The sequence below is a fragment of the Pseudoliparis swirei genome, chromosome 16, assembly GCF_029220125.1.
Source record: "Pseudoliparis swirei isolate HS2019 ecotype Mariana Trench chromosome 16, NWPU_hadal_v1, whole genome shotgun sequence".
NCBI lineage: Eukaryota > Metazoa > Chordata > Actinopteri > Perciformes > Liparidae > Pseudoliparis > Pseudoliparis swirei.
In genome coordinates this window covers 24130608-24157005 of record NC_079403.1, presented here as the reverse complement: position 1 = coordinate 24157005, position 26398 = coordinate 24130608, and the positions used below count along the sequence as shown (strand labels likewise).

The window sequence follows — 26398 nt, the reverse complement described above, 5'->3', positions numbered from 1 at the left end:
AGTGGAGCTGGTCCTGTTTTTTGGATCCGCAGGCGTTCTAATGTTCAACGGAAATTGCAGCAGTCGCTTGTATCAACAATGTTTTTTACGTTTGAAAACCATAAAACCGTTAAATATTTAATGAAATTCCACTTTACTAGACACAGGAGACGATGTCAGCGTCACACGACATTCGGCTGATACTGTAGGAGATGTTCAGGTCGCTGCAACTCGGAATAAAAGCAACACAGTGATGAAGAGCCTTCAAACAACAGGATGGGAATATGACAGAACAGCTCTATTTTAAATAGATAACATGGATAACATTGAGATGCAACTTATTAGACAATATAAGTTGATTTTCAAATTCACAGCAGAAATACACATTTTATTCCTTTTTATTTAAAAGAAAAGATTAATAAGAAAAAATGATGTCTTAAAATCGTCTAACTATTTTATTTGGTAGACTTTCTATCCATCCACCTTTAACTCCTTAAAAAACAAATCTATTTTTAGGCCTCTGCTAGAAAAATGCCTATAGCCATACTAAAAAGGGTATATATCTGCAATGTTAATGTTATAATAATACTAAAGGGAACACTTGTGAGATTTGTCCAGATGTGTAGACATCAGTATATATTAAACTAGAACGGGCACTCGGTAGAGCGCATACCTTCGCATATCACAAGATTGGGCATTGAATTATGAACATTTTGGCATTAGTTGCATGCCAATTGGACAAAAATGTATCGTGCTATGGTAAAAAAAAGATTTTGACGTTTCCATGACCTTGACCTTGACCTTTGACCCGATTGATCCCAAAATCTAATCAAATGGTCCCCGGATAATAACCAATCATCCCACCAAATTCCATGTGATTCAAGAAGATTTGACCTGTTCATGACCTTTGACCTTGACCTTTGACCCGATCGATCCCAAAATCTAATCAACTGGTCCCCGGATAATAAACAATCATCCCACCAAATTGCATGCGATTCGGTTGAATACTTTTTGAATTCTGCGAAAGATTTTGACCTGTTCATGACCTTTGACCTTGACCTTTGACCCGATCGATCCCAAAATCTAATCAACTGGTCCCCGGATAATAAACAATCATCCCACCAAATTTCATGCGATTCGGTTCAATACTTTTTGAGTTCTGCGAATGATTTTGACCTGTTCATGACCTTTGACCTTGACCTTTGACCCGATCGATCCCAAAATCTAATCAACTGGTCCCCGGATAATAAACAATCATCCCACCAAATTGCATGCGATTCGGTTCAATACTTTTTGAGTTTTGCGAATAACACGCATACAAATAAATAAATAAATAAATACACGGCGATCAAAACATAACCTTCCGGCATTTTCAATGCGAAGGTAATGAAGATGCCACACAGCAAAAATGAAATTATTTCAGGTTCACCTCAATGAAAAAGCACTTTCCGGATGATTATCTCTGGAAAGATGCCGCTGCAGGTTTAAACTCTCCCTAAAGCACACTATGTGCACAGCCTCCCTGCGAAGTTTGACTTATATAGGCCAACATAATTAATCACAATTTTACCTGACAGCTTTTGCATGTAAGCAAAGCTGCCAGGCTCGACGCGACTCACTGGCCTGGTGGTTATCTCGTCTCTTTATTGCACAACTCTACTTCTTCCCCGGAGTCTTCGTGCCTTCTCGCCTCACAGGGTCCATTGGACCTGGACCTGGACCTGGACCTGGACCTGGCTGGGTCTGAAGACGGTCCTGGCTCCTGACTCCTTGCAACTGCCAAATGTGTTATCTTTGAAGACGAGTAATCTCTTCACCGGCCGAGCACGCTCACGTACCCAAACAAATAAAGAGAGCCAACGTTCTTCTTATAGATCTTTTATTGTTGCACTAATCTCTTCAATACTTGCACAAGGAATACAAAGTTAAAAGCCTCTGCATATTAAGTCACACAGAGCCTATAGCAGCGACTTTTCACGGAATGTTTAAACACGTGAGACTTGTAAGTTATAATTAAACAATGAAGCGTACAAACGTGACACGGAAAACAATGTTGTTTAAGGTCAGTTGTCTCTAAAGTCAAGAAAGTAAAGCGCTCTAGAAGCTGCTTGTCAGAGGAGCTGGAAATATCAAGGCAAAATCCCTTTTGAAAATATCTCGTATGTGGTCTTTTTTACAATAAGGGAGAGCCACAAAGCAAGCACGAAAGATCCATTCCACCCTTTTACCTCCAGATAAAAAAAATTAAGTCAGAATTTAATTTAACATGAACAAGAGGTTCCCGTACAGTAAAGTTACTGCAGCTTCAACATTCATTTTATTCATTTCTATTGTATAAAGAGTAAATAATTGAATACTTACATTTATGAAAAACCCATTATCATTTGGAATTTCAAAAGCACTGAACAAATGGACTTCTACTTTCCACATCCATGTATGCAGTGCCATTGGTTCTCTAGTTGTGAGCACTGTTACAGCACTGCTCTCACACACCTGTCCTCACAGGCCATACGGAATAATGTAGTTCAGGCTAAACTCCTGAAGTAACTACAACAACATGTGTATCTATATTTAATCCTCATTCTCACTACTACATCTAGACATTCCATTTCTTCAATTTGCGAATGAATATATATTTTTTCCAGAAAAAAGGTATCATAATAATATGTTCTGTATATTGTGCTGATGTACGCCTGTCCGGCTCATCTTTAAATATTACTTTGCAGAAAAAAAGCACAGTACGGAAACACAATTCATATACACTGAGCAACGTAGCAGTTTTGCTTCATCAAGACCGACAATAACATCAACGTGTCTTTTCATATCTGAAAGCTTTAGCAAACTCAACAATACAATTGTTTAACATTCAGAACTCTGAGCAAAAAAAACAACTTTATTTCTGTCAGTAAATGTTCATCTTTTATAGAAAGGACAAAGTGCAGTTTCTTTTGAGTTTATGCAAACACAACACTCCCGTGATATGTATTTAATGTACTTAATACCATAACGATGCTTTGTAATGTTCCGTTGAAGCTAAATTGAGGTGAGTCTCTATCGGTCTGTTTCCTCAGGAATACTTGGGTTGTAAAGTATATCCTCCATCACATTGTGGTTTATCTTACCTTATGGCTGTACTAATCATTATTAATATTTCCAATGGCTCCAATGACGATGATGAGTATGAAATGTATTGCTCGTAGTGGTAAATCCTCAGATAATTACCACCAAGTCTTTAGTGTCCCTCAGCTCATTGTTTTACCTCGCTGCTCTTTAACTCTTCAGTTTCTGCCTGGTTTCCAACACCAGGCGACTGTTTCCAATGAAAACACATGGATGAACCCATTGTACACTACCTGCCCAGCAGCAGACAGAATAAGATATACATATTTAGATACTAGCTAACAGAAGACAAATATATTTATAATGAGTTGATGGAGACCAGACAAGTGGTAGAAGTACTCCATGCTGATGCTCTTGCTGCTGGATGTGTAAATAGGTCATTTTTAACACATCCACGTGATTATTTGGCAATATTGTATTTATACCTTGTTTCTGTTTGGCCAAAGCACAAAAGAAATTAATTCATGCGATTCTATTATCAACCTAATCTTAGCCAAGTCATCTTTGTGGCATCAAATCATCGTGTTAAACGAAAACCCGTCTACAACCTTCGAGGGCACCGCAACAGAAAACACTACTCCAAGGAAATAACTGAATTCAACTCGATATACAGCAATACAGGCAGCATTAAATTAGCAACCAGAAAAGGTGCATTTAGAAGAGTGAAGATCTCCTCCCGGTGTGTCGGTAACAGCCATCGCTGTATCTAGACACCAATGATGGCGATGGTAAAACAAAACTTTGGGCAATGAACGCAGGTAATCGGCTCAACGTCGTAGACCCTCGGCAACGCTGTGAGCCTGAGTAGCCTGGTGGTTACGTTAGTTGTTAGCAGTTAGCCAAATACACCAAAAAAGTGAACCCACTAACAAGAAATGCTGTGACTCTACATAGCCAATGGTAAAACTAGGGTGACCAGACGTCCTCTTTCCCCCGGACATGTCCTCTTTTTGAGACCTAAAAAATGCGTCTGGTAGGGATTCCAAAAACGTCCGAGATTTTGCTTCGTCGGATATTTGTGTTTCTCTGGGTCTTTCACAAACTAGTTTTTACCCCTTACAAGTTTTGGAAATGGTATCTCCCTTACGTTCCACCTTCTTGCGCGAGCTCTGACTGTAGAGACGAAGTGTTCTCTTTTTCACAAACTCAAATCTGGTCACCCTAGGTAAAACCCACTTCATGCGGCGATGTATGCAAGCAAACAGCCTTCATGGTGCCTTCACGCCACAAGCGTTGACAACTTTTTGCGAGTGCATATGGCACGAAAGATTCACCTCATTGAAATATGTAAATTTTCGTGAAGCTATGGAGCGAAAGCCAATCGGCATTAAGATGCTCCATCCGTCAACACCGACGTCCAAATGTTGTTGAATCAGACTACCGGTCATGCTGTGGTGGTGCTGGAAGCGGCAGTCATTCAGACTCACGGAGGAGTCGGTGAAATCCACCGAGCTGTTTACGGCTAACGGGTAATGTTCGAAACACAGACACGAGAGCTTCTAATGGTGCGTTGTTTTATAAAAGTGAGAGGTATGGTAGTTACGCAGTAAAAAGGGGTCTTGCGCAACCATGAGAGGTCCTTCAGCATGCAGCCCAAAATATTATTCAGTCTGGTGAAGCAGAATATGTGATGAGCTCACGCTCATTCACGGATGACTTATTATTTATCGCATGATTAAGGAGATGATAAACCTACACTTGATAGCCTTCTGATTAGTCTGGCTCATACTGTCAACACCTCCAATTAGTTCCAGCTGAACTTGACCAATAACTCTTTTAATGTACATATGGCATGTGAGTACTATCTCTAGTAAATAAGGCCAATTCTTCCTTTGCAGTTGTTGTACTTCTGGATTGGACCTTCTTCTTTTTCTTTTTTTTAAGTTCTTCAATAGGCAAGTTAATATCCACAAGAAGGCATGCATCTTTCAACACGTTAGCGCTCCACTTGCCACATTTCTGAATATTGTCATTGTTTATTCATAATTTGTTCTAAATGGAAACTATGGCACTGTTCTTGTCAATATTTTAATAAACATTGTTTTACTACGCCAACGAGCTGCAGCCAAGTAAGAGCTGAAACCAGCAGCCTTCCAGCTGTAAGATTCAAAAGTAATGAGTCAGAACTGTCGTGATATTTGAGAATATTGCACAGCCTCTGGCCAGAATCAAGTGTTATTTATGTCCATGGTACTGCATGAAATAGTTGTTTTATGGGTTCTCTTTGCCCTTTGTCAAAAGTAATGTGGCCACAAACATTGTCATTGTCTTTTCTCGATTTGACCAAAGCATCACAGAAGCATTTATGTCACAAGATGAAACAAAACAATTGCAACACTGCATTTAACTTGAATGATAATAACATTGAATTGATGTCTTTATCTGGCAAACCGTTCCCGTGGTCCTCTTCAGTCATTCTTTGTGAACTCGCCCGCCTCCCAGCGCACAGCCATGGCACTCTTGCGTCTTTCTCCCACGTAGACCTCTGGAAACTGAGAAAGAGAGCTGATTTTGTACCTGCTTTCAAAGCACATCCTCCACCTCCTCCACCTCCTTCACATCCACCTCCTCTCACAGGTCATTATACTGAAGGTGGGATAAGTAAATCAGTGTCATTGTTATGTTAAAGGCATGGTAACGTTGCTGGTAATAGTTAGTTAAAAATGCAATACAATTATACAATTTGACAAAATTCCGTCTTGTATAATAACTCAATAGACGGAAACCATTTTAAATGATAAAGACTCAACCCAGTCACCAGAAAAGGTTTTGGCATTGTACGATTTTGCAAACAGCAGAATCCTGTACCACGTCACGTGTTTTACAAAGTACGAATTGTACCACGTCACTTATCGTACCGCGTCACTTATCGTACCGCGTCTCTTATCGTACCACGTCACTTATCGTACCAGGTCACTTATCGTATCACGTCACTTATCGTACCGCGTCTCTTATCGTACCACATCAATTATTGTACCACGTCACTTGTTTTACTAAATCACTTATCGTACAACGTCACTTATCGTACCGCATCTCTTATCGTACCACATCAATTATTGTACCACGTCACTTGTTTTACTACGTCACTTGTTTTACTAAATCACTTATCGTACAACGTCACTTATCGTACCGCGTCACTTATCGTACCGCGTCACTTATCGTACCGCATCACTTATCGTACCGCGTCACTTATCGTACCGCGTCTCTTATCGTACCACATCAATTATTGTACCACGTCACTTGTTTTACTACGTCACTTGTTTTACTAAATCACTTATCGTACCACATGACTTATTGTACCACGTCACTTGTTGTACCACGTCACTTGTTTTACTACGTCACTTGTTTTCCTACGTCACTTATCGTACCGCGTCACTTATCGTACCACGTCACTTATCGTACCACGTCACTTATTGTACCACGTCACTTCTTGTACCACGTCACTTCTTGTACCACTTCACTTATTGTATCACATCACTTGTTTTACTACGTCACTTATCGTACCACATGACTTATCGTACCACATGACTTATCGTACCGCGTCACTTATCGTACCACGTCACTTATCGTACCATGTCACTTATCGTACCACGTCACTTATTGTACCACGTCACTTATTGTACCACGTCACTTCTTGTACCACGTCACTTATTGTATCACATCACTTGTTTTACCACGTCACTTATCGTACCACATGACTTATCGTACCGCGTCACTTATCGTACGTCACTTGTTTTCCTATGTCACTTATCGTACCACATGACTTATCGTACCACGTCACTTGTTTTACTACGTCACTTATCGTACCGCGTCACTTATCGTACCACGTCACTTGTTTTACTACGTCACTTATCGTACCGCGTCACTTATCGTACCACGTCACTTGTTTTCCTATGTCACTTATCGTACCACATGACTTATCGTACCACACCAATTATTGTACCACGTCACTTGTTGTACCACATGACTTATTGTACCACGTCACTTGTTTTCCTACGTCACTTATTATACTACGTCACTTATCGGACTACGTCACTTATCGTACCGCGTCACTTATTATGCCAAAAACATCTGCATTCAAGGCTACTGTGGTTTGCAGATTTTTCATTGGGTCAAACCATAAAGCATATTTAAATTGCACATTGAAAATTGCATTTGTAAAACGAGATTTCCTAAAAAGTAAACGTTTGAGAGCGAGAGCTTACTCTGTGGTCGCAGGATAAAGCCGAGCGGTCCATCCTGAAGGCCATTTTCATTGGTGAGGATGGAGAGGACTTGCACTTCTCTGGTACATCAGCTAACGACAAAGAACAAGAGGATCGTTAGCTTAAATGTATATGCACAAAGAGGAAAACAGAAAATATTTTTCACACCTGAATTGTCAAACGACAATGTGTCCATGTGATTTGACGATATCCTTTCATCATTGAACCTATCTTTGACGTGCAGATTGGCCCTCTCTTTCCTCAGCTCATCCTCCCTCTTCTTCACCATCTTAATCTCTTCATCCACCAGTGACACTGTACTTCTTGAACGCAGCTTGAAAAAGGGATTCTTCAGGAACATCTTTTCCTGGGGCTGCTCGCAGGGTTTGTTCAGCGAGAACTCGGAGGCACTGCGAATAATCAGATTGGACGTCTCCAGGATGATGAGGTTGGGGCTGCTGTCCTCGGAGCACCACTCGCCACACTGACCTACCACATTATCTTTTCCACGTCTCGGGCTAGAGGTGAAATCATTGCCGGGGTCGAGAATGATAACGTTGTGTGCCGATACTTCACATATTAGCGGTTGTTTAGTGGGTGAAGAGGTGATGATGAATGATGGTGTCAGTGGACTGCTTATTGATCGAGGCATACTTCGCGATGGAGCACAATCCGTTGATTTGCCCATCCTGGAGAGGCCCCTCTCCCTCTTGAAGTTTTCCTCTCTCGCCATTGATATGCGAATCTCCCGTTCTACTGGGGTTTCGGGGTCATCGTAAGGTGATCTGTAACTGGAATCATCCAAGCCAGAATCTTCTGAGCAAGGGCTGAATTGGGTGTGAGGATAATTGCCAACCAGAGTCAAATTCTCCAGCTCGTGTGCTTTCTTTTGAGTTCTTTCGATGTTGCGCACCGGTGTGTACATGAAGCTGTGGCTGCCGTGGAAGCTTGGCTGCTTGGCTGTAGGTAAGACCATTTTGTTCATGGTTTGCTCCTCCATTTCCCGCCACTGTTTACGAGCCAGCTGGAAGTCTACATGTTCTGTGCTCACATTCTTGCTCTTGGTCTCTTGTATCACACAGAAGTCTTTAGGTAGCTTCTTGATCAAATCTTCATGTATTTGCTTTTGGAGGTTGGACTCCCTGCCATTTTCACTCTCATCTTCAGAGATTTTGGACAAACCTTGTAGACCTAAAGGGTTATATTTAACCTCTTGAGGAGGGATAGGGAAGGCAATTATGTCTTCAGGTTGTTCAAGAACTTCTTCCGCTTGGGGAACATCGAAACTGACCTCTTCAAACTTGTTATTGTCTTCTTCTTCAAAGTCTGTCACCTCAACTTTCTGCACAAAGAGTTCCTGGGCACTCAGCTGAAGACTGTCCAAATAAGAGTCATCATCTTCTCTATTTATAGAAGAAGAGAATATTGATCTCCATTTTTCATCTGTCTCACTGTCTGAGGAAGCTGCTCCAATCTCAACTTCCAGGCATTCGTCCAGTTCTTCAGGCTCAAGGTCATGGCAGGATTCATTGGAAACATCTGACATTGCCTCTTCTTTAACATACTGATCTAATATTGACTTATCTGTAATGGGTGGGTCAAAAAGAATTGCATGGTTCTCGGGGTCTTCCTCTGTATCTATTGCCACATTTTGATAACTATCATCTTCAAGACAAAGCTCATTATCCTGAGGGTCTTGGTATAACTCTTCTTCTGGGTATTCCTCAGGGTAAGGGTACTGGGGTGGTTCGGGGTCTTGTTCTGACTCAGGGTATTCCTCAGGGTAAGGGTACTGGGGTGGTTCGGGGTCTTGTTCTGACTCAGGGTATTGGTCAGGGGAAGGGTACTGGGGTGGTTCGGGGTCTTGTTCTGACTCAGGGTATTGGTCAGGGGAAGGGTACTGGAGTGGTTCGGGGTCTTGTTCTGACTCAGGGTATTGGTCAGGGGAAGGGTACTGGAGTGGTTCGGGGTCTTGTTCTGACTCAGGGTATTGCCCCAGCTCAAGATATTCCTCTTCCTCCTGGTCTTGCTCATGGTATTGCTTTGGTTCAGAGTCTTGCTCGGGTTCAGGGTCTTGTTCTGGCTCAGAGTATTGATCTGGTTCAGGATCTTGTTCCGGATCTGGTTCAGGGTACTGCTTTGGCTCAGGGAATTCTTCTCGCTCAGAATCTTCTTCTGATATCTTCTGCTTCTTACGATGTTCTTCATTCTCACAAACACTGTCTGCACTAGAGAGAGTGTCTGACACAGATGAGGCGATGGACTCATTCCTGTTGAGCTCTTCACGCCCCGATTCTAATATCAAAGCTTCCTTTGGATCCTGACAAGGCATTTCAGGGCAAACACTGGTCTCAGAGCAGTCAGGCATGTCAATCTCCATTGTGCCGCTTGGCATTTCAGGTAATATTTCGCCGAGCGTCACTGTTTTCCCTTGGGAATTTGATGAATCTGTCTCTAAACAAATGTGCTCGTCGTCTTCACCGGAATTCTCCCCCTGCACAGGTGAATCACCCGCAGTGACCTCCGCTTCACAGTCCATCGCAAGCTCTTCAGTGGTTTCCATGGTGACGGAGAAAGAGCTGTGATTCTCAGCTGCGCTGCAACCTCCGTTCGAATCTCTTCCATCCGCCTCACAATCCACCATGGTTGCTTTCTGAGAAGAGAGAGAGAGAGAATAAGTAAAATAGAGACTTTCATTCTAGCATAGCTCAGTTGCTAATATAGAGCATGTTCACAGGAGTGATACTTCACCCTGTTATTATTTGCAGTATCCTTAACCTTGTTTTCCTCTACTGTCTTTCTGTATTTAATTTTAGAATGTGCCTGTGTAGCATTCTCCCAAATAATAAGCAAATACATTATAATTTAAGAGCTAGAAGCTGATGAAATGCATCTAGCCACTAAATGGCAAGCCAGGACTAATATTTTTGACATTTGTTCAATATTGCACTTCATGTAAACTCAGCACATTGGAGCAATCCATCCACCATTACTGGATTATATATGAATCTATTGTGAAGCAAATACAGAAGAAACAATACTGTGAGGCAAACAATTAAGACCCTGAATTGTCAGACTGGTCCGATAATAATTTAAGCCAAACAGAAGTCATCAGAATGATCATAATCCGCAACATAGATACGAACACTGGACCAGCTCAATAACACTCCAATAAGACTTTGGCAAATCATACTGAACAATTTCTAAAGTGCACTAAGCACAGTTGTCCATGGATGACACTGAGATGTGTTGTGCCCATGTCAGAAAAACACTGATGTATTTGGGGACGGATGGCAGGGATAACATGTGTTGTAAAAGAGGGTGGGGGTGGGTGGGGTGGGGGGGTATCTGTTCTTTCTGCTTGCCGTTGCCGTGCTGAGTGAATGTTTCCTGAAGGGGAGAACGAGAGGAAGCACATCGATAGCAGCTGAATCAGCTGGCAATAAATCTGTTCTTATGCAAGACTGCAGGGTTGAGTCTTCCTCCCACACACTGCTGGATGTCCCTGCAAGATGATTGGCTGAGCCCCACACTCTGTGTTCACAATTGCACACACATACTCAGAGACATTTACAATGACTATTGTTGTCACTGTGAGAACCATCACTTTCTACATTTATACTATATTGTATTTATTTATGACTTTACAGCTATTGCTTACATCGCAAGACGACATGTTACATGTGTACATTGTATTTCTCTACGTCCGGACTTGTGATGGTTGAGGCTAAAATGACAGTCCTGACCCTCACCACGCCTGCAGATTATGTCAACGGACGCTCCCCAGATGTGTGCTCAGCGTGGCACAAACACATCTGTGTCGCGTCATGTAGCATTTTATATTTACACGTTCTTTACATCTTCTCCTAAACGCTTAGTCCGATTCAAACAAAACCTTCTGTGCTTCATTATTGGTTAAATTTCATCAATATTCATAAAAAGAGTGTTGATGTCTCCTTGGGTTTCGAAGATATGGACCAATGAACTTCTAAGGGGTGTGGCCTAATATGTAAAGAAATATAACTTCCAAATCACTTGGCATATCGTCACCAAATTTCTATCCTATGTCCACATGGAATCCCTAAATGTACCCTAGTTCTTTCATAATATTTAAACATTAGAGGACATTGCAATTAATCCATCAATATCTGCATTGTTTTTCCTTTTTTTAAAATTTGTTTGGAGAGTTGTAAAATAAATAATTCCTCCTAGAGATTAAACCCGATTCATTCCAAAAGTCGGGAAGTATGATCTTGAGACATTAGCAGTCAAATCCTATCAACTGATTTTTTAAATAAAATGTGCGACCGAGGAAGTCGGCGTCCAGCCAGTAACCCCGATGTTCCGGGAGGAACGAGGACCCGCATATCGCTGCTTTTATATTCTATATACAGTATATGTGTATATAATTTACATATATATATAATTATATATAATATGTATGTAATATATATATATAATATAAAAGCATATATATAAAGCATATATATAATATTAAAGCATACATATTCATATATATATGCTTTAATATTATATATATAAAGCATATAATATTAAAGCATTTATATATATATATATATATATATGGTATATATGATGAAACATGACTCAGCATCTCAATATATTTTCATCCCAAATGTATTCAGAAATACATTTGGGTTGATTCATAAACTTGTTTTCCTGCTCAAGAGACCAGAAAAACTATTTTTTTCCCAATTCTTTCCATTCGCAGCTGCTCAGTCACACTTCACGAAGACAATAACACGTGCGTGCGACTGACTCAGCGCCATGGTAACCATCAACAGGCCTGACACTTAGTGCACTGCTCAGCTGTCGCCGCTTCCACCGCCCCCTCACTAACGGCAGACCGCTCAGTGTGAGGGGGAGCGCAGCCGCGTTCTGTTTTCTGTGTGGGGAAAAGTGGGAAATACAAAAGTTCTGAGTCCACCTCATTTAACTGGAACATCTCGTCCATACTTTCACCTCCCTGGATGAAAACATGGCGCTCGTGTTCTGTTTTCATCAGAAGGTGGAAGCCTATTAACCTTTCAGAGTGAAAATATGTCTCTCGACGACATGATCAATAAACCTCCAGCGCTCCAACACAACGTTACGCAACACTACTTCATGTGGTTCACTCCAACTGTCGAGGGCAGGGCTATTTAATTAAAATTCAGCCACAGTAGGTATTAATTGTTTGTTTCAATTTAGCGTTGAATGCTGCTGCCTCCAACGAGGGAACCGATTACGATTAAAACCAGACATGATAATGTGTGTGTTGGTCTGTTAGGGTTGTGTGTGTCCACGTCTGTGAATGTGGATACTGAAATAGTTTGTGAATGTCAACGCTCTGTTCTCAAAGTGATGTACAGGTGTTCTGCATTGTTCCTGAGGTATGATATTCTGAACTAATGTCATATACTCAGAGAAATGCAAATATAGATGCAGGGTGTGTATACAAAGTTACAAGTAAAAGATAATTAAGGGGGTGCCAGGGTTGCTTTTGGGGGGGGGGGGGGGGGCGGTATATGTATTTATGTTTATATGTGTATGTATGGGTGTATATGTGTATGTGCATCTGTATATATGTGTAAATATATAATTGTGTCCTGTTTTATATGTGTATATATATATATGTATATATATATGTATATATATATGTATATATATTTATATATATACATACATATATATATATACATACACATATATGCATATATACAGGACTGTCTCAGAAAATTAGAATATTGTGATAAAGTTCTTTATTTTCTGTAATGCAATTAAAAAAACAAAAATGTCATGCATTCTGGATTCATTACAAATCAACTGAAATATTGCAAGCCTTTTATTCTTTTAATATTGCTGATTATGGCTTACAGCTTAAGAAAACTCTAAAATCCTATCTCATAAAATTTTAATATTTCCTCAGACCAAGTAAAAAAAAAGATTTATAACAGCTGAGTGTTTGTCAAGGCTCAGGAAACCCTTGCAGGTGTTTCGAGTTAATTAGACAATTCAAGTGATTTGTTTAATACCCTACTAGTATACTTTTTCATGATATTCTAATATTTAGAGATAGGATATTTGAGTTTTCTTAAGCTGTAAGCCATAATCAGCAATAAATCAGAATAAAAGGCTTGCAATATTTCAGTTGATTTGTAATGAATCCAGAATGCATGACATTTTTGTTTTTTTAATTGCATTACAGAAAATAAAGAACTTCATCACAATATTCTAATTTTCTGAGACAGTCCTGTATATATATGTGTATATACTGTATATGTATATATATTTATATATATACATATATACACATATATAAATATATATACATATATATATGCATATATATATATAAATATATGTATATATATATTTTTATGTTTATGTCTAACATTTTTGTATTTGTTTTATGTTAGTATGTCTAAAAGAATAACATAATTAAGTGACAAAAAATAAAATAATGATTTCATATGTGCTGTTTGTTTCACTTCTCATTAAACATGTCTGACTAACTATTACACTGTGTCTGCAGGAGATATCCACAGTGACGACAAATCGATGTTGTTATCTCAGCTGGAGAGACGCGCAGCACTGAATATGTCTGCTGCTTCATTCTTCGCTCTTTTTGTTTTTAAGTATCATAACTTCATTCATTATTTTAGAAAAAAAACCTTTCACAGGGAAAAAAGTGAAGAGGCAACAGAGGAGGATCCCTCTCCATGAAAGACAGAAGCAATGGATGTCATGTGACCAGATGAACAGAGTTACAGAGTTATGACACATTCAATGAATATGACAGAAATTATGAATAATTGGTCGTAGACATGGACCACCATCCAGACCTCCACGATCCATGAAACAGGAGGAAGAAGGGAGGAGGGGCATCAGCGGGGCCGTGGAGGCATCGCGAAAGAGGCCGGACCAATGAGGCCAGGCCTTTGAGGCAGGAGGCACGGACAAGGAGGCAGGGCCCTTGGGAAGGAGGCCAGGGGCTGGATGCAGGAAACAGGGGCAAGGAGGCAGGACGCAGGACTGGTAACATGCCATGGAGCAAAGGCTCACCGTCACCATGGAGCGGGTCATCCATACAGAACTAATATCCAAGGAACAACTTCCAATAACAGACGGATTGAAACAAACTTCTCACTGTTCTCACATGGTGCGGCTTTGTTAGAGTGGAAACAACGTATGTGTTTCATGGTGTGCCTTTCATACTTTATAAATGATGTACTCCCCATTTGTAAGTGAAGTAATATATATTACAAACCAATTATTAAGGACGTATAGATGATTAATGAAATCATGTATAAAGTTGTGAGTAAATGATCAACCAGTCAATGTAAATTACTCACTCACTAATGGTTAGAGGCTATGTTAACATGTGCTTTATACTTTATATTAATAGTGCAATTCATGATTAATTCTGGTAGTTATTAGTGGTTAGTATAATCTCAGGATTAAGAGGTTCTAAGGCTAGGGATGCAGATGATCTAGACATCAACTTTTTAAAAACAAATATTGACGGTCTAATAAAACCAATTACTATGCTTGTAAATCAATCAATCAGCATGAGGGAAGTCCCATCATCCTGGAAAATGGCCACGGTAATACCGATTTTTAAATCTGGGGATAAGGAAATAATGTCCAACTACAGACCTATCTGCATCCTCCCCTGTGTCTCTAAGGTAGCTGAGAAATGGGTGTCAAAACTAATCACCAAACATTTAGACAAAGGTTTTGTTCCTCTCCACCCAATGCAGTTTGGTTTTTGTGCTCAACACTCCACTGAGACAGCTAACTGTGTCTTTGTGGAAAAGGTTAAATGCATGTTGGACACAAGCCCGTATGTGGGTGCTGTATTCCTAGACCTCAGGAAAGCTTTTGACACTGTTGACCACCAAGTGCTCCTGACAAAGCTGACTTATTTCAACTTTTCAGCAGACTCAATACAGTGGCTTGAGTCATATTTATCAAACAGAAAACAGAGTGTTTTGGTCAACGGTGCCAAATCCCCATACCTTGTCAACCCTGTAGGGGTTCCACAAGGTTCCATTCTTGGACCATTACTGTTTTCACTGTACATAAATGACTTACCTAATGTATGTCCTGAGTTAAATGTACAAATGTATGCCGATGATGCGGTCATCTTTGTACAGGGAAAAAATACTGAAATGATCTCATTGTGTCTCTCAAATGCTTTGGACAAGGTCCAACACTGGCTGAACAACATTTGCTTACAGTTAAATGCAAAAAAAACTGTATGCATGATGTTCAGTAAACAACCAGTCGTAATCGAAGGATCAAATGTGTTTTTAAACGGAGCAGAACTACAATTAGTCCCCCACTTCAAGTATCTTGGGGTCATACTAGACTCAAACTTGAATTTAAAAAAACATATTTAAAAAATCTCCAACACCATAAAATTCAATCTGAAAAATTTTAAACAAATTATACCCTTCTTAACCATCAATGCTGCAAAGTCATACCTCCACTGTATGATCTTTTCCCACATTGAATACTGTTTTACAAATTGGTCGTTTGCCTGTGCCACAAACCTGAAACCAATACAACAGCTGTACAAGAGGGCTATCAAGGTGTTTGACAGAAAGCCTAATTCATACCACCACTGTATTATCCTTGAGAAACACCATTTCCTGAGTTTTGACAATTTAAAGTCTTTTAAAAGTATGGGTTTTATTTATAAATGTTTACATGGACTGGCTCCCCTCCCTTAGGGAGTTCATCCACAGAAAAAACACTGGACGCTCCACCAGGTCAGAAACCAGAGGAGACTGTGAAGTCCCCCATAGACGGACCACTTTTGGCCAAAATGTCCTCTCCGTTAAAGGAAGCTCATTGTGGAATAGCCTCCCAACTCAGATACGGGATTGTGCCACCCTCAACAGCTTTAAAGGTCAACTAAAAGAATGGTTGAGAAACACACAGACGTGCAATCACCGCTAAATGCACTTTAGCATAGGGGTATTCTCCTCTTGCACTTTATGTAGCACTTTTATCTTATCTTGTATTGCACTTTACATGTCACTGCTGCTATATTGTACTGCCATGTGGTAAATACTCATGTATGCTGCTCTTGCTCTTTTTGCATATCATGTATTTAATATTTTTACAAATGTCATGTTATTATATATTGTACGTCAGGGACTACGGATGGAAATTAGCTCAAAGCTATAATCTGGCATATTTACACTGAAAACATAACCTGTCTAAAGTGTTCATTAATGTGCATTGTCCCTCTTCAAATAAAACGATTAACATAACATAACATAACATATAGTTAGACTTAGAACGGCCGGCAGCGCCTTGTTCCATCGAGAGTCACATGGGGCGACATCAGGATGCTAAATTGTATTTAAAGACTGATAATAATGAATAATTTGGTGCGTTCAGCCTCCATCGTTACACGGCCGGCTTTCCTCTGAATGGATTTCATAACCGTGGAAAAGATCACAGACACATTTGCAAAAGCTTAAATCTAACGGATCAGACCAATGAGCCAAGTTCAGTAAGATGGATACAGATGCTTTGAGAGTGTGTGTGTTTCTGTAAAAGCCTTGAACACACCACCCCTCTCCACACTGAGAGTTCTCGTGAATCATCGCAGCCGACTGCAGCTCACTGCAAACAGACACCGTCGCTTTCTATCAGAGTCTGTGTTTAAGACGAGAGCATTTCTGAAACGTTAAATTAGTCATGAATTAAATATTAAACAATAAGGCCGTCTTCAATTTGTTTCTTCCGCAGTGTGACGAGCTCCGTCATCCACAAACACACGGCCGCTTATTGAGACTCTGTCCTTTAGTCTGAAATACACATCGCAATAATGGAAAATGCACAAAGAGATTCACAAATGCAAACACAAAGATGCATAACTGCAAACACAAAGATTCATAAATGCAAACACACAGATTCACAAATGCAAACACACAGATTCACAAATGCAAACACACAGATTCACAAATGCAAATACACTGATTCATGAATGCAAAGATTCACAAATGCAAAGATTCACAAATGCAAACACACAGATTCACAAATGCAAAGATTCACAAATGCAAACACACAGATTCACAAATGCAAACACACTGATTCATCAATGCAAAGATTCACAAATGCAAAGATTCACAAATGCAAAGATTCACAAATGCAAACACAAAGATTCACAAATGCAAAGATTCACAAACGCAAACACACAGATTCACAAACACAACTATTCAAATATGCAAAGATTCAGAAATGCAAACACAAAGACTCACAAATGCACGCAGAACAATTCACAGACACATTCCAATGCACACATGAATAAATGACTGTGTGTTTGTGTGTGGATACACACGTGTGTGTTCGTGGGTTTTGAGACTCCTCGGTCGTGGCTCAATTCACAAATGCGTTTGTTTTTCAACATGGACCAACCTGTAGCCAATCAGATGCCTCCCTCTCATATATTTGTGAATCTGTGTCTTTGCATTTGTGAGTCTCTCTGTGTGCGTTTGTATTCATTGAGCCTGATCTGACCTCGTACTGGACCACCACATGTGACTAAAGCTGAGACGAAACAAAAAAGTTAAAACAAATGCAATATCTCCTGCATGAGTCATGCATGTTAAAAAACTACAGCGACGAGTTATTTGAGAAGATTTGACTCTGAGAGACGAGAGAGGAATTCACAAAGTCTTGAGTTGAATCCTCACATCGATACAGAAATATGGAATAACTAACGTCTGACTACCCGGATACAAGTGATCGGTTCTGATGCTCAACTGTCATCTCTTCTCTCGAAGCTCTTTATGTCGTCATCCAACCGCTCAGTGCCACCTGCCCGTCAGAATATATTCAATCATTCATACGGTGATGTCACAGCTCAGCCTTTGGGGTGAAGCGTATTGCCCAATGACTCATGGGCATGGGAGCAGAGGAGCCGGGGATCGAACCTCCGACCTGACGCTCCAGCAGTGACAAGACGTTGGGACACTTTTCTAAATCAGCATCAAAGATCACAAAGGTTGTGGTGGTTACATAATACCTGCAACAATATAACAAACCTGTAGAAATGATCTGCACACCTGCACACATCTCACCAAAACTACCTGGATACCACGACTGAGATGACATAACACGTCCAGCAGAACGTGTGTCCACTCAGGACACGCGCAGTCCAACATCGCTGCTTATTCTCACCCCCGACACACACACACACACACACACAGAAAGAGAGAGCCACTGCAGCGAGTCGATTTATGGAATATTATCACACCGATAACTCGGCTCTGCGTGGAGGCTTCAGCATCCCTCCATCCACACATCAATCACATTCAGCAGATCTATGCTCTGACACACAGCGACATCTTTGCAAACTTGTGTGTGTGTGTGTGTGTGTGTGTGTGTGTGTGATTCATATACCTACCTGAGACAGTGTGGTGGGCTTACGGAGAGGGCTCTGTTCTGTTTCTGAGTGCAGCCTCACTCTGGCAACTCTGCCTAGCTGCTCCCGCCTCTGATTGGACGGCTGGCGGAAGGGGGGAGTGTACCGAGAGCCAATGAGTGAGCTTCTTTCCTGATGAACCCACACTCAGAAACAGAGGAGCTCAACTTGTGTGGGTACACACACACACACACACACACACACACAAACACACACTCACACACACATACACACTATCCCGGAGCAGGATTGTTAACTGGTGATGACAATATGTCGTCTCCACAATCTCTTTCCACCGTCCAGCGGGAGAGAAATATAAATGTTAGTGCAGGTTTTAGTTTTTTTTTAATGCAACCGAAGCCAATAAAAACATTCAAAGCAACAATATAATAAAATAAAGCACATTAAATATCATGTTTTAACCTTTTCAGTATGGAGGACTCAAAATGACTTAAGTATAAATAAATAAATAAATAAATGCATGAATAAATACAAGAATAAATGAATAAATGCTTAAATAAATGTATAAATAAATAAATAAATACAAGAATAAATGTATAAATACAGAAATAAATACAGCAATTCATATATATAAGTTATAACTCAACAGGACATCATTAAATAAATGTATTTCTACATTTCTGTATTTCTTCATTTATTTATATCTCTATTTATGTGTCCACACGTATTTCTTCATTTATTTATGTGTGACATTTACGTGTCCGTATATTCAAATGAGCTGGGCGGTCCGAACCTCATTGTTGAACAGGATTGGTCAAGTCGGAGAGCAAGACAGAAGCAATCGATCCCTAGCACTTGGATCTGTAGACGAACAGCGTTTATTATGCATTCTTGTCTGTACATTCTAAATACTACTGTTGTTGAGTCACGGAATGTAATTTAAGGATGTTTTCAGCCGAGAAGTTAGTTGTTTAAGCATCAAATCTGTGGTCGGTTTATCGAGATTCAGCCTAATAAGGATATACGACGGAGATTTGAGGTCCTGCTCGCGGGACCAGTGAGCTCCGGGCGGTCAGCGCGCTGTGTGGCCGCCGAGAGCAGCCTGATCTCAGCAGGACTTTTTGAAATGCTCCGCTGGCTCTGACGTCTCCGTAGCGGCTAACCATGAGATATAATTAGGTTTTTGAGGATCTAAAGAGCACAACGAGTTTATTATTTACTAAAAGATAACGTTACGTCAATTTGACTGAGGGTTAAGATTCATAACTTCATATTGTAGCGACCCTGGGTCAGGAAAGCTACGAGACGTTGTATATTTATTATCGTTTATTCGTAGCCTACGCCAAACAACAGTGAACACCGCAACACATTCTACTCCACTGTAAAGTATTTTACAGTGAATAATTTGAGTAAATTCATGCGCAAGAACAGTTGATGTGGTGACGTCACAAGACCAGAAAGACCGTCCTGCGTCCTCGAGAGTCTGGACTCCCAAAACCAGACCCCAAAGACCAGACTCCAAAAGAACACGAGTCTGTACTCAGTGTTCTTGGAATTGATAAACGGCTGAAGTCAAAAAGCTGTCTAGGATAACTTCTGCTAATGGTTAGCTGAGCGAGTCAACTTCAGCGTCATGTGCCAGGCAGAAGTAGTAGAGCACAACACACCAGGTGCATCACACTCCTGTGACCAATCATGCTTTAGACAGAGGTTCGGACCGCCCCAGCTCATTTGAATATACGGACACGTAAATGTCATACATAAATAAATGAAGAAATACGTGTGGACACATAAATAGAGATATAAATAAATGAAGAAATACAGAAATGTAGAAATACATTTATTTAATGATGTCCTGTTGAGTTATAACTTATATTTATTAATTTCTGTATTTATTTCTGTATTTATACATTTATTCTTGTATTTATTTATTTATTTCTACATTTATTTAAGCATTTATTTATTTATTCTTGTATTTATTCATGCATTCATTTATTTATTTATTTATACTTAAGTCATTTTGAGTCCTCCATATTTCAGCACCAAGCTTTTTTTAGGTCTCTGCTCCGAAAAGTGCATCCCCAAACTAAAAAGGCTGTATCTCTGCAACCACTAGGGGGCTATTTTAATCATTTTTACATTTTTACCTTTATAATTTTTTTCTTCTTTTGTTCAGATGTGTACACATCAGTCTATATGCTACTGGGTAAGAGTAAATGAAGATGGAACACAGAAAATATATAACAATTCCAGGTCCGAATTGAAAAAAAAGCACTTCCAGGATGATTATATGTTTGGAATGAGGCGGTTGAAAGGTTTAAAACTCTCACAAATCATATTAAAATATGTTAACATTCTCCCTGCAAAGTTTGACTTTGAAAAAGTGAAGCAGAACAAAGTGAGAGAGGTTTGAGTCCAGAGAATTTAGGCGAGGTCTCCAAAACGGCCATTTTGGCAGCCATTTTGGATTTTAATTTTCTTATCTACCAAACCATATATTTATATTAGCTAAGATCGGTCAAGCATTTTAAATGTGTTTTACATCAATCAATAAATAAGCTGAGACAAAGAAAAGGGAAACACACCTGTGTGTCTGTGGCTGCAGCACTAATGAGCTCAGCCAATCAGTGCACACTCTGCCTGCGCCCTGATGTCCTCCACAAGCGCTCCAGCATAACAGCCGTGCTGGTTGTTTATATTCAGAATAATTGCTTTCGGGGGAGTTTTATTGCTGACTTAGAGGATTTTGGAGCTTGCCACTTTTTGAATTTTTTTTCGAGCTGCACTAATTCTGAATAAAGTTTCATGAGAAAAGAGTTTGCAACTGGGCTGCGTTGGATCTTTAGGGATATTTAAAAAAACGGACTCTTGCTCTTACCTCCAACGTTACATATCCAAGTGTAACAGAGTGAATGATTCCACTTCCCATCACAATGAGCACTGTTATTACTAATCCATATGATTTATATATTGTTTCTTCTTATCTTGTCGGTCTTATTCCCTCTTTGTCGATATCATTTACGATGAGTTATCAGGTTCACACTGAGACTAGCGTGTTGGGACATTAGCGCCCTCTGCTGGGCCCCGGATGAATCTTCGCATCCTGCAGTACGTTCTTTATCTCCATGCTCGGTTGATCGGTAACGAGCCGTCAGAATGTCTAATAACTTTGTTTTCTTTCTTAGAAATGATTATTTAAGGATATATGTTGAAGATGATACGTTTACATCGACGTGATTTACTTTTCATCACCTTTTTCAAACAATAAAGACAATAAACCAACCTGTCATCAATGCATGGCGTAACACTAATTCTGCAGCTTTAATATCATAAATGTTATAGTTACGTCCATTAATTTCAGCGTAATCTTTAATTACTTTGTTTACTTATGTAGAAATGATTATTTAAGGTTATGTGTTCAAAATGATAAGTTTATGAAACTCAAAAGCACCGACTCTGACGCAGTCACGCCACTTCAGACGGAACCAGAACATGAAACACAAACACCTGCAAGACCTCAAGGAGGGCACATCCAATGACTCCCATGGTCTTGTTAGATCTTAGTCCTGATGAAGGACTCCTCTCTGTACTGGTCTTGTTAGACCTTAGTGCTGATAGAGGACTCATCTCTGTACTGGTCTTGTTAGACCTTAGTGCTGATAAAGGACTCATCTCTGTACTGGTCTTGTTAGACCTTAGTCCTGATAAAGGACTCATCTCTGTACTGGTCTTGTTAGACCTTAGTGCTGATAGAGGACTCATCTCTGTACTGGTCTTGTTGGACCTTAGTGCTGATAAAGGACTCATCTCTGTACTGGTCTAGTTAGACCTTAGTCCTGATAAAGGACTCATCTCTGTACTGGTCTTGTTAGACCTTAGTGCTGATAGAGGACTCATCTCTGTACTGGTCTTGTTAGACCTTAGTCCTGATAGAGGACTCATCTCTGTACTGGTCTTGTTAGACCTTAGTGCTGATAGAGGACTCATCTCTGTACTGGTCTTGTTAGACCTTAGTGCTGATAGAGGACTCATCTCTGTACTGGTCTTGTTGGACCTTAGTGCTGATAAAGGACTCATCTCTGTACTGGTCTTGTTAGACCTTAGTGCTGATAAAGGACTCATCTCTGTACTGGTCTTGTTAGACCTTAGTCCTGATAAAGGACTCATCTCTGTACTGGTCTTGTTAGACCTTAGTGCTGATAGAGGACTCATCTCTGTACTGGTCTTGTTAGACCTTAATGCTGATAAAGGACTCATCTCTGTACTGGTCTTGTTAGACCTTAGTCCTGATAGAGGACTCATCTCTGTACTGGTCTTGTTAGACCTTAGTCCTGATAGAGGACTCATCTCTGTACTGGTCTAGTTAGACCTTAGTGCTGATAAAGGACTCATCTCTGTACTGGTCTTGTTAGACCTTAGTGCTGATAGAGGACTCATCTCTGTACTGGTCTTGTTAGACCTTAGTCCTGATAGAGGACTCATCTCTGTACTGGTCTTGTTAGACCTTAGTCCTGATAGAGGACTCATCTCTGTACTGGTCTTGTTAGACCTTAGTGCTGATAGAGGACTCATCTCTGTACTGGTCTTGTTAGACCTTAATGCTGATAAAGGACTCATCTCTGTACTGGTCTTGTTAGACCTTAGTCCTGATAGAGGACTCGTCTCTGTACTGGTCTTGTTAGACCTTAGTCCTGATAGAGGACTCATCTCTGTACTGGTCTAGTTAGACCTTAGTGCTGATAAAGGACTCATCTCTGTACTGGTCTTGTTAGACCTTAGTGCTGATAGAGGACTCATCTCTGTACTGGTCTTGTTAGACCTTAGTCCTGATAGAGGACTCATCTCTGTACTGGTCTAGTTAGACCTTAGTGCTGATAAAGGACTCATCTCTGTACTGGTCTTGTTAGACCTTAGTGCTGATAGAGGACTCATCTCTGTACTGGTCTTGTTAGACCTTAGTGCTGATAGAGGACTCATCTCTGTACTGGTCTTGTTAGACCTTAGTGCTGATAAAGGACTCATCTCTGTCCTGGTCTTGTCAGTATTGTTCATTTCAGCTTTAAAGGACTCACAGCGTGTAAAATAAATGTCCTCCTCCACACTAGTTAAGGACACATTATAAAACTAACCAACATGAGAACCTGTCATCATCTTAAATACCAGTTCAACAAAACTGCATTGCTAGGCAACAGCATGGGTCCTCGTGTACTTCCTCTCAGGCCACATTTACACATAGCCGGGTATTTACAGAAACAAATATTTCTGCCACTCCGTTTTCAAAAATAACGTCATACACACAAGGTCGTTTTCAAAAAAGTTTCTGTTTATATGAACCCGCATAAATACGCCCCCGGGCGCCGTCATAACTATGCCAAACCTGTAGTCGGCAGTGTAACGAGAAGGATGAAGACATGCAAACCAATCAGAATTCTCAAAACCAACAACAACTACGAAAAACACGATCAACTTCCTTTTCCTTTCGAGAGTAAATATGGCGCGAGGTTCAATTGTATGGACAGACAGCGAAGTGGAGCTGCTGCTTCGAGTCGCCTTAGATTATAAGGCAAATAAAGCACTCGATAATGTGGATTGGGAATCATGCCAAACTAAATATAGGGATATGTTGGCATTGTTCTTAGAACAGTACCCGTCCGAGACCTCCGAGGAGTATCCTCATTTCAAGGACTGTAAACATAGGACGCTCACATGACGTGAAGCATTTTTAGTCGCATACTGTGACGTTTGACAACCTAAAACTCCGTTTGACTTAGTTCACACGCAAACACAAAAACTGAGTTTTCAGAAATCTCCACTTTGGCCGGAGTTTTTAGAAATGATCGTTTTCCGTGATAAAACCTCCGTTTTTGTGTAAATGAAAGGCCAAAACGCATGAAATTATGTGTTTTCCCATCGTGTAAACGGGGTCTCAGTCTCAAAGTCTTTACATGCACCGCAACAAGAGATAAAACCGGCACACATTTAGAACGTTTACTTATTTATGAAAATGGTAAATCAACCCTCATATATACAGGACTGTCTCAGAAAATTAGAATATTGTGATGAAGTTCTTTATTTTCTGCAATGCAATTAAAAAAACAAAAATGTCATGCATTCTGGATTCATTACAAATCAACTGAAATATTGCAAGCCTTTTATTCTTTTAATATTGCTGATTATGGCTTACAGCTTAAGAAAACTCAAATATCCTATCTCTAAATATTAGAATATCATGAAAAAGTATACCAGTAGGGTATTAAACAAATCACTTGAATTGTCTAATTAACTCGAAACACCTGCAAGGGTTTCCTGAGCCTTGACAAACACTCAGCTGTTATAAATCTTTTTTTTTACTTGGTCTGAGGAAATATTAAAATTTTATGAGATAGGATTTTAGAGTTTTCTTAAGCTGTAAGCCATAATCAGCAATATTAAAAGAATAAAAGGCTTGCAATATTTCAGTTGATTTGTAATGAATCCAGAATGCATGACATTTTTGTTTTTTTAATTGCATTACAGAAAATAAAGAACTTCATCACAATATTCTAATTTTCTGAGACAGTCCTGTATATACGATCTGGAAACAAGGCACATGTATTCCTAACCAATGGAAGGACGGATACAGCGTGAATGTAACGGTGTGGAGAAGCAGTACGGCAGCTCGCTGGTTACCGGTGGATCCCCGCATCCGTTCTTATGAAAAAAATGTAAACAACTATTAACAATTCTAACTTTTTTTTTTTTTTTTCATTCAAATTGATATATATATATTTTCTATGGTGTACCTAGTACAGGAAGTACAGATAGGACACACACAACAAAGAACAAAAACAAAACGCATTTAAATTATTAGAATTATGGGGCGTTGGTTGCCTCTCCTCGTGATATCAGGGGCAACATTATATTCCTTAAGGGCAGTTTTTCCCTTTGCCCCGGTCTGTGTGTCCGCCGCTGGTTCAAATGAAGGAACTGTCCTCGTTCACCTGGTGTTTCACTCAAAGATAGAGGAAAGCAACAAAACCACATTTTGGCCCAAACAGTGAGCATCACTATATTCCAGGCAGAAGACACAACAGGCGAAGAGAGACCCACTCTGTGAGACCGCCGCGCCGTGGGGACGGAAACCAGAGGAAGGAGAGGCCATGAAGGGGAAACCAGTCTGAGGAAAATCAGGCATTATGCGGAGAACGATCTAGCCCAAAATCTCTAATTATCCCCAGAGGGTTTTAAAAGCTGTACGCAGACGACACCTCTTCATATGCATGTTCAGGTTTTTTTCCATTGTTATTTAAAGTTCTGGTTTTGGTCCCAGATTTTTGTTGGTCGTGAGCAAAACATTCTAAAATATCATATAATAATTCGTCGTATTCCCCTTCTTGTAAGTCACAGGTGTGAAACAAAAGGCCCGCGGGCCAAATCCGTTCCCCTGCATCATTTTACGTGGCCCCTGACGGCTTGAAAGACACGCGATCACCTTTTCCGAAAGAAATTGAAGAAAAATGTCCCGTGCTTTTATTTTGAAGGTTTCAAATTGAATGGATTAATGTTGTAATATTAGAGACATTTTCTTATGTACAGTATTTCTACACTCAAATAAAGAATAATCAAATGCAAAGAGAGTTATTTAACCATATGTTCGAGTTTATAAAGTGTTTCCGGCCCTTTAAGACGGCGGCCATGATGCTGATGT

General features: G+C 40.1%; 1 protein-coding gene across 2 annotated transcripts in view; it reads right to left on the bottom strand.

Annotated features, from left to right (window-relative positions):
• Positions 1–1841: 1841 nt before the first annotated feature.
• Positions 1842–26398, bottom strand: part of palmdb (palmdelphin b) — a 47677-nt gene continuing 23120 nt past the window's right edge. For both annotated transcript variants that reach the window (XM_056434239.1, XM_056434240.1), the window contains exons 6-8: positions 7473–9957; positions 7305–7396; positions 1842–5591 (exon numbers count right to left, since the gene is read on the bottom strand). In XM_056434239.1, coding sequence (XP_056290214.1) covers positions 5508–5591; positions 7305–7396; positions 7473–9957 — 2661 coding nt within the window. In that variant the 3' untranslated portion in view covers positions 1842–5507. The remainder of the gene's footprint in view (positions 5592–7304; positions 7397–7472; positions 9958–26398) is intronic.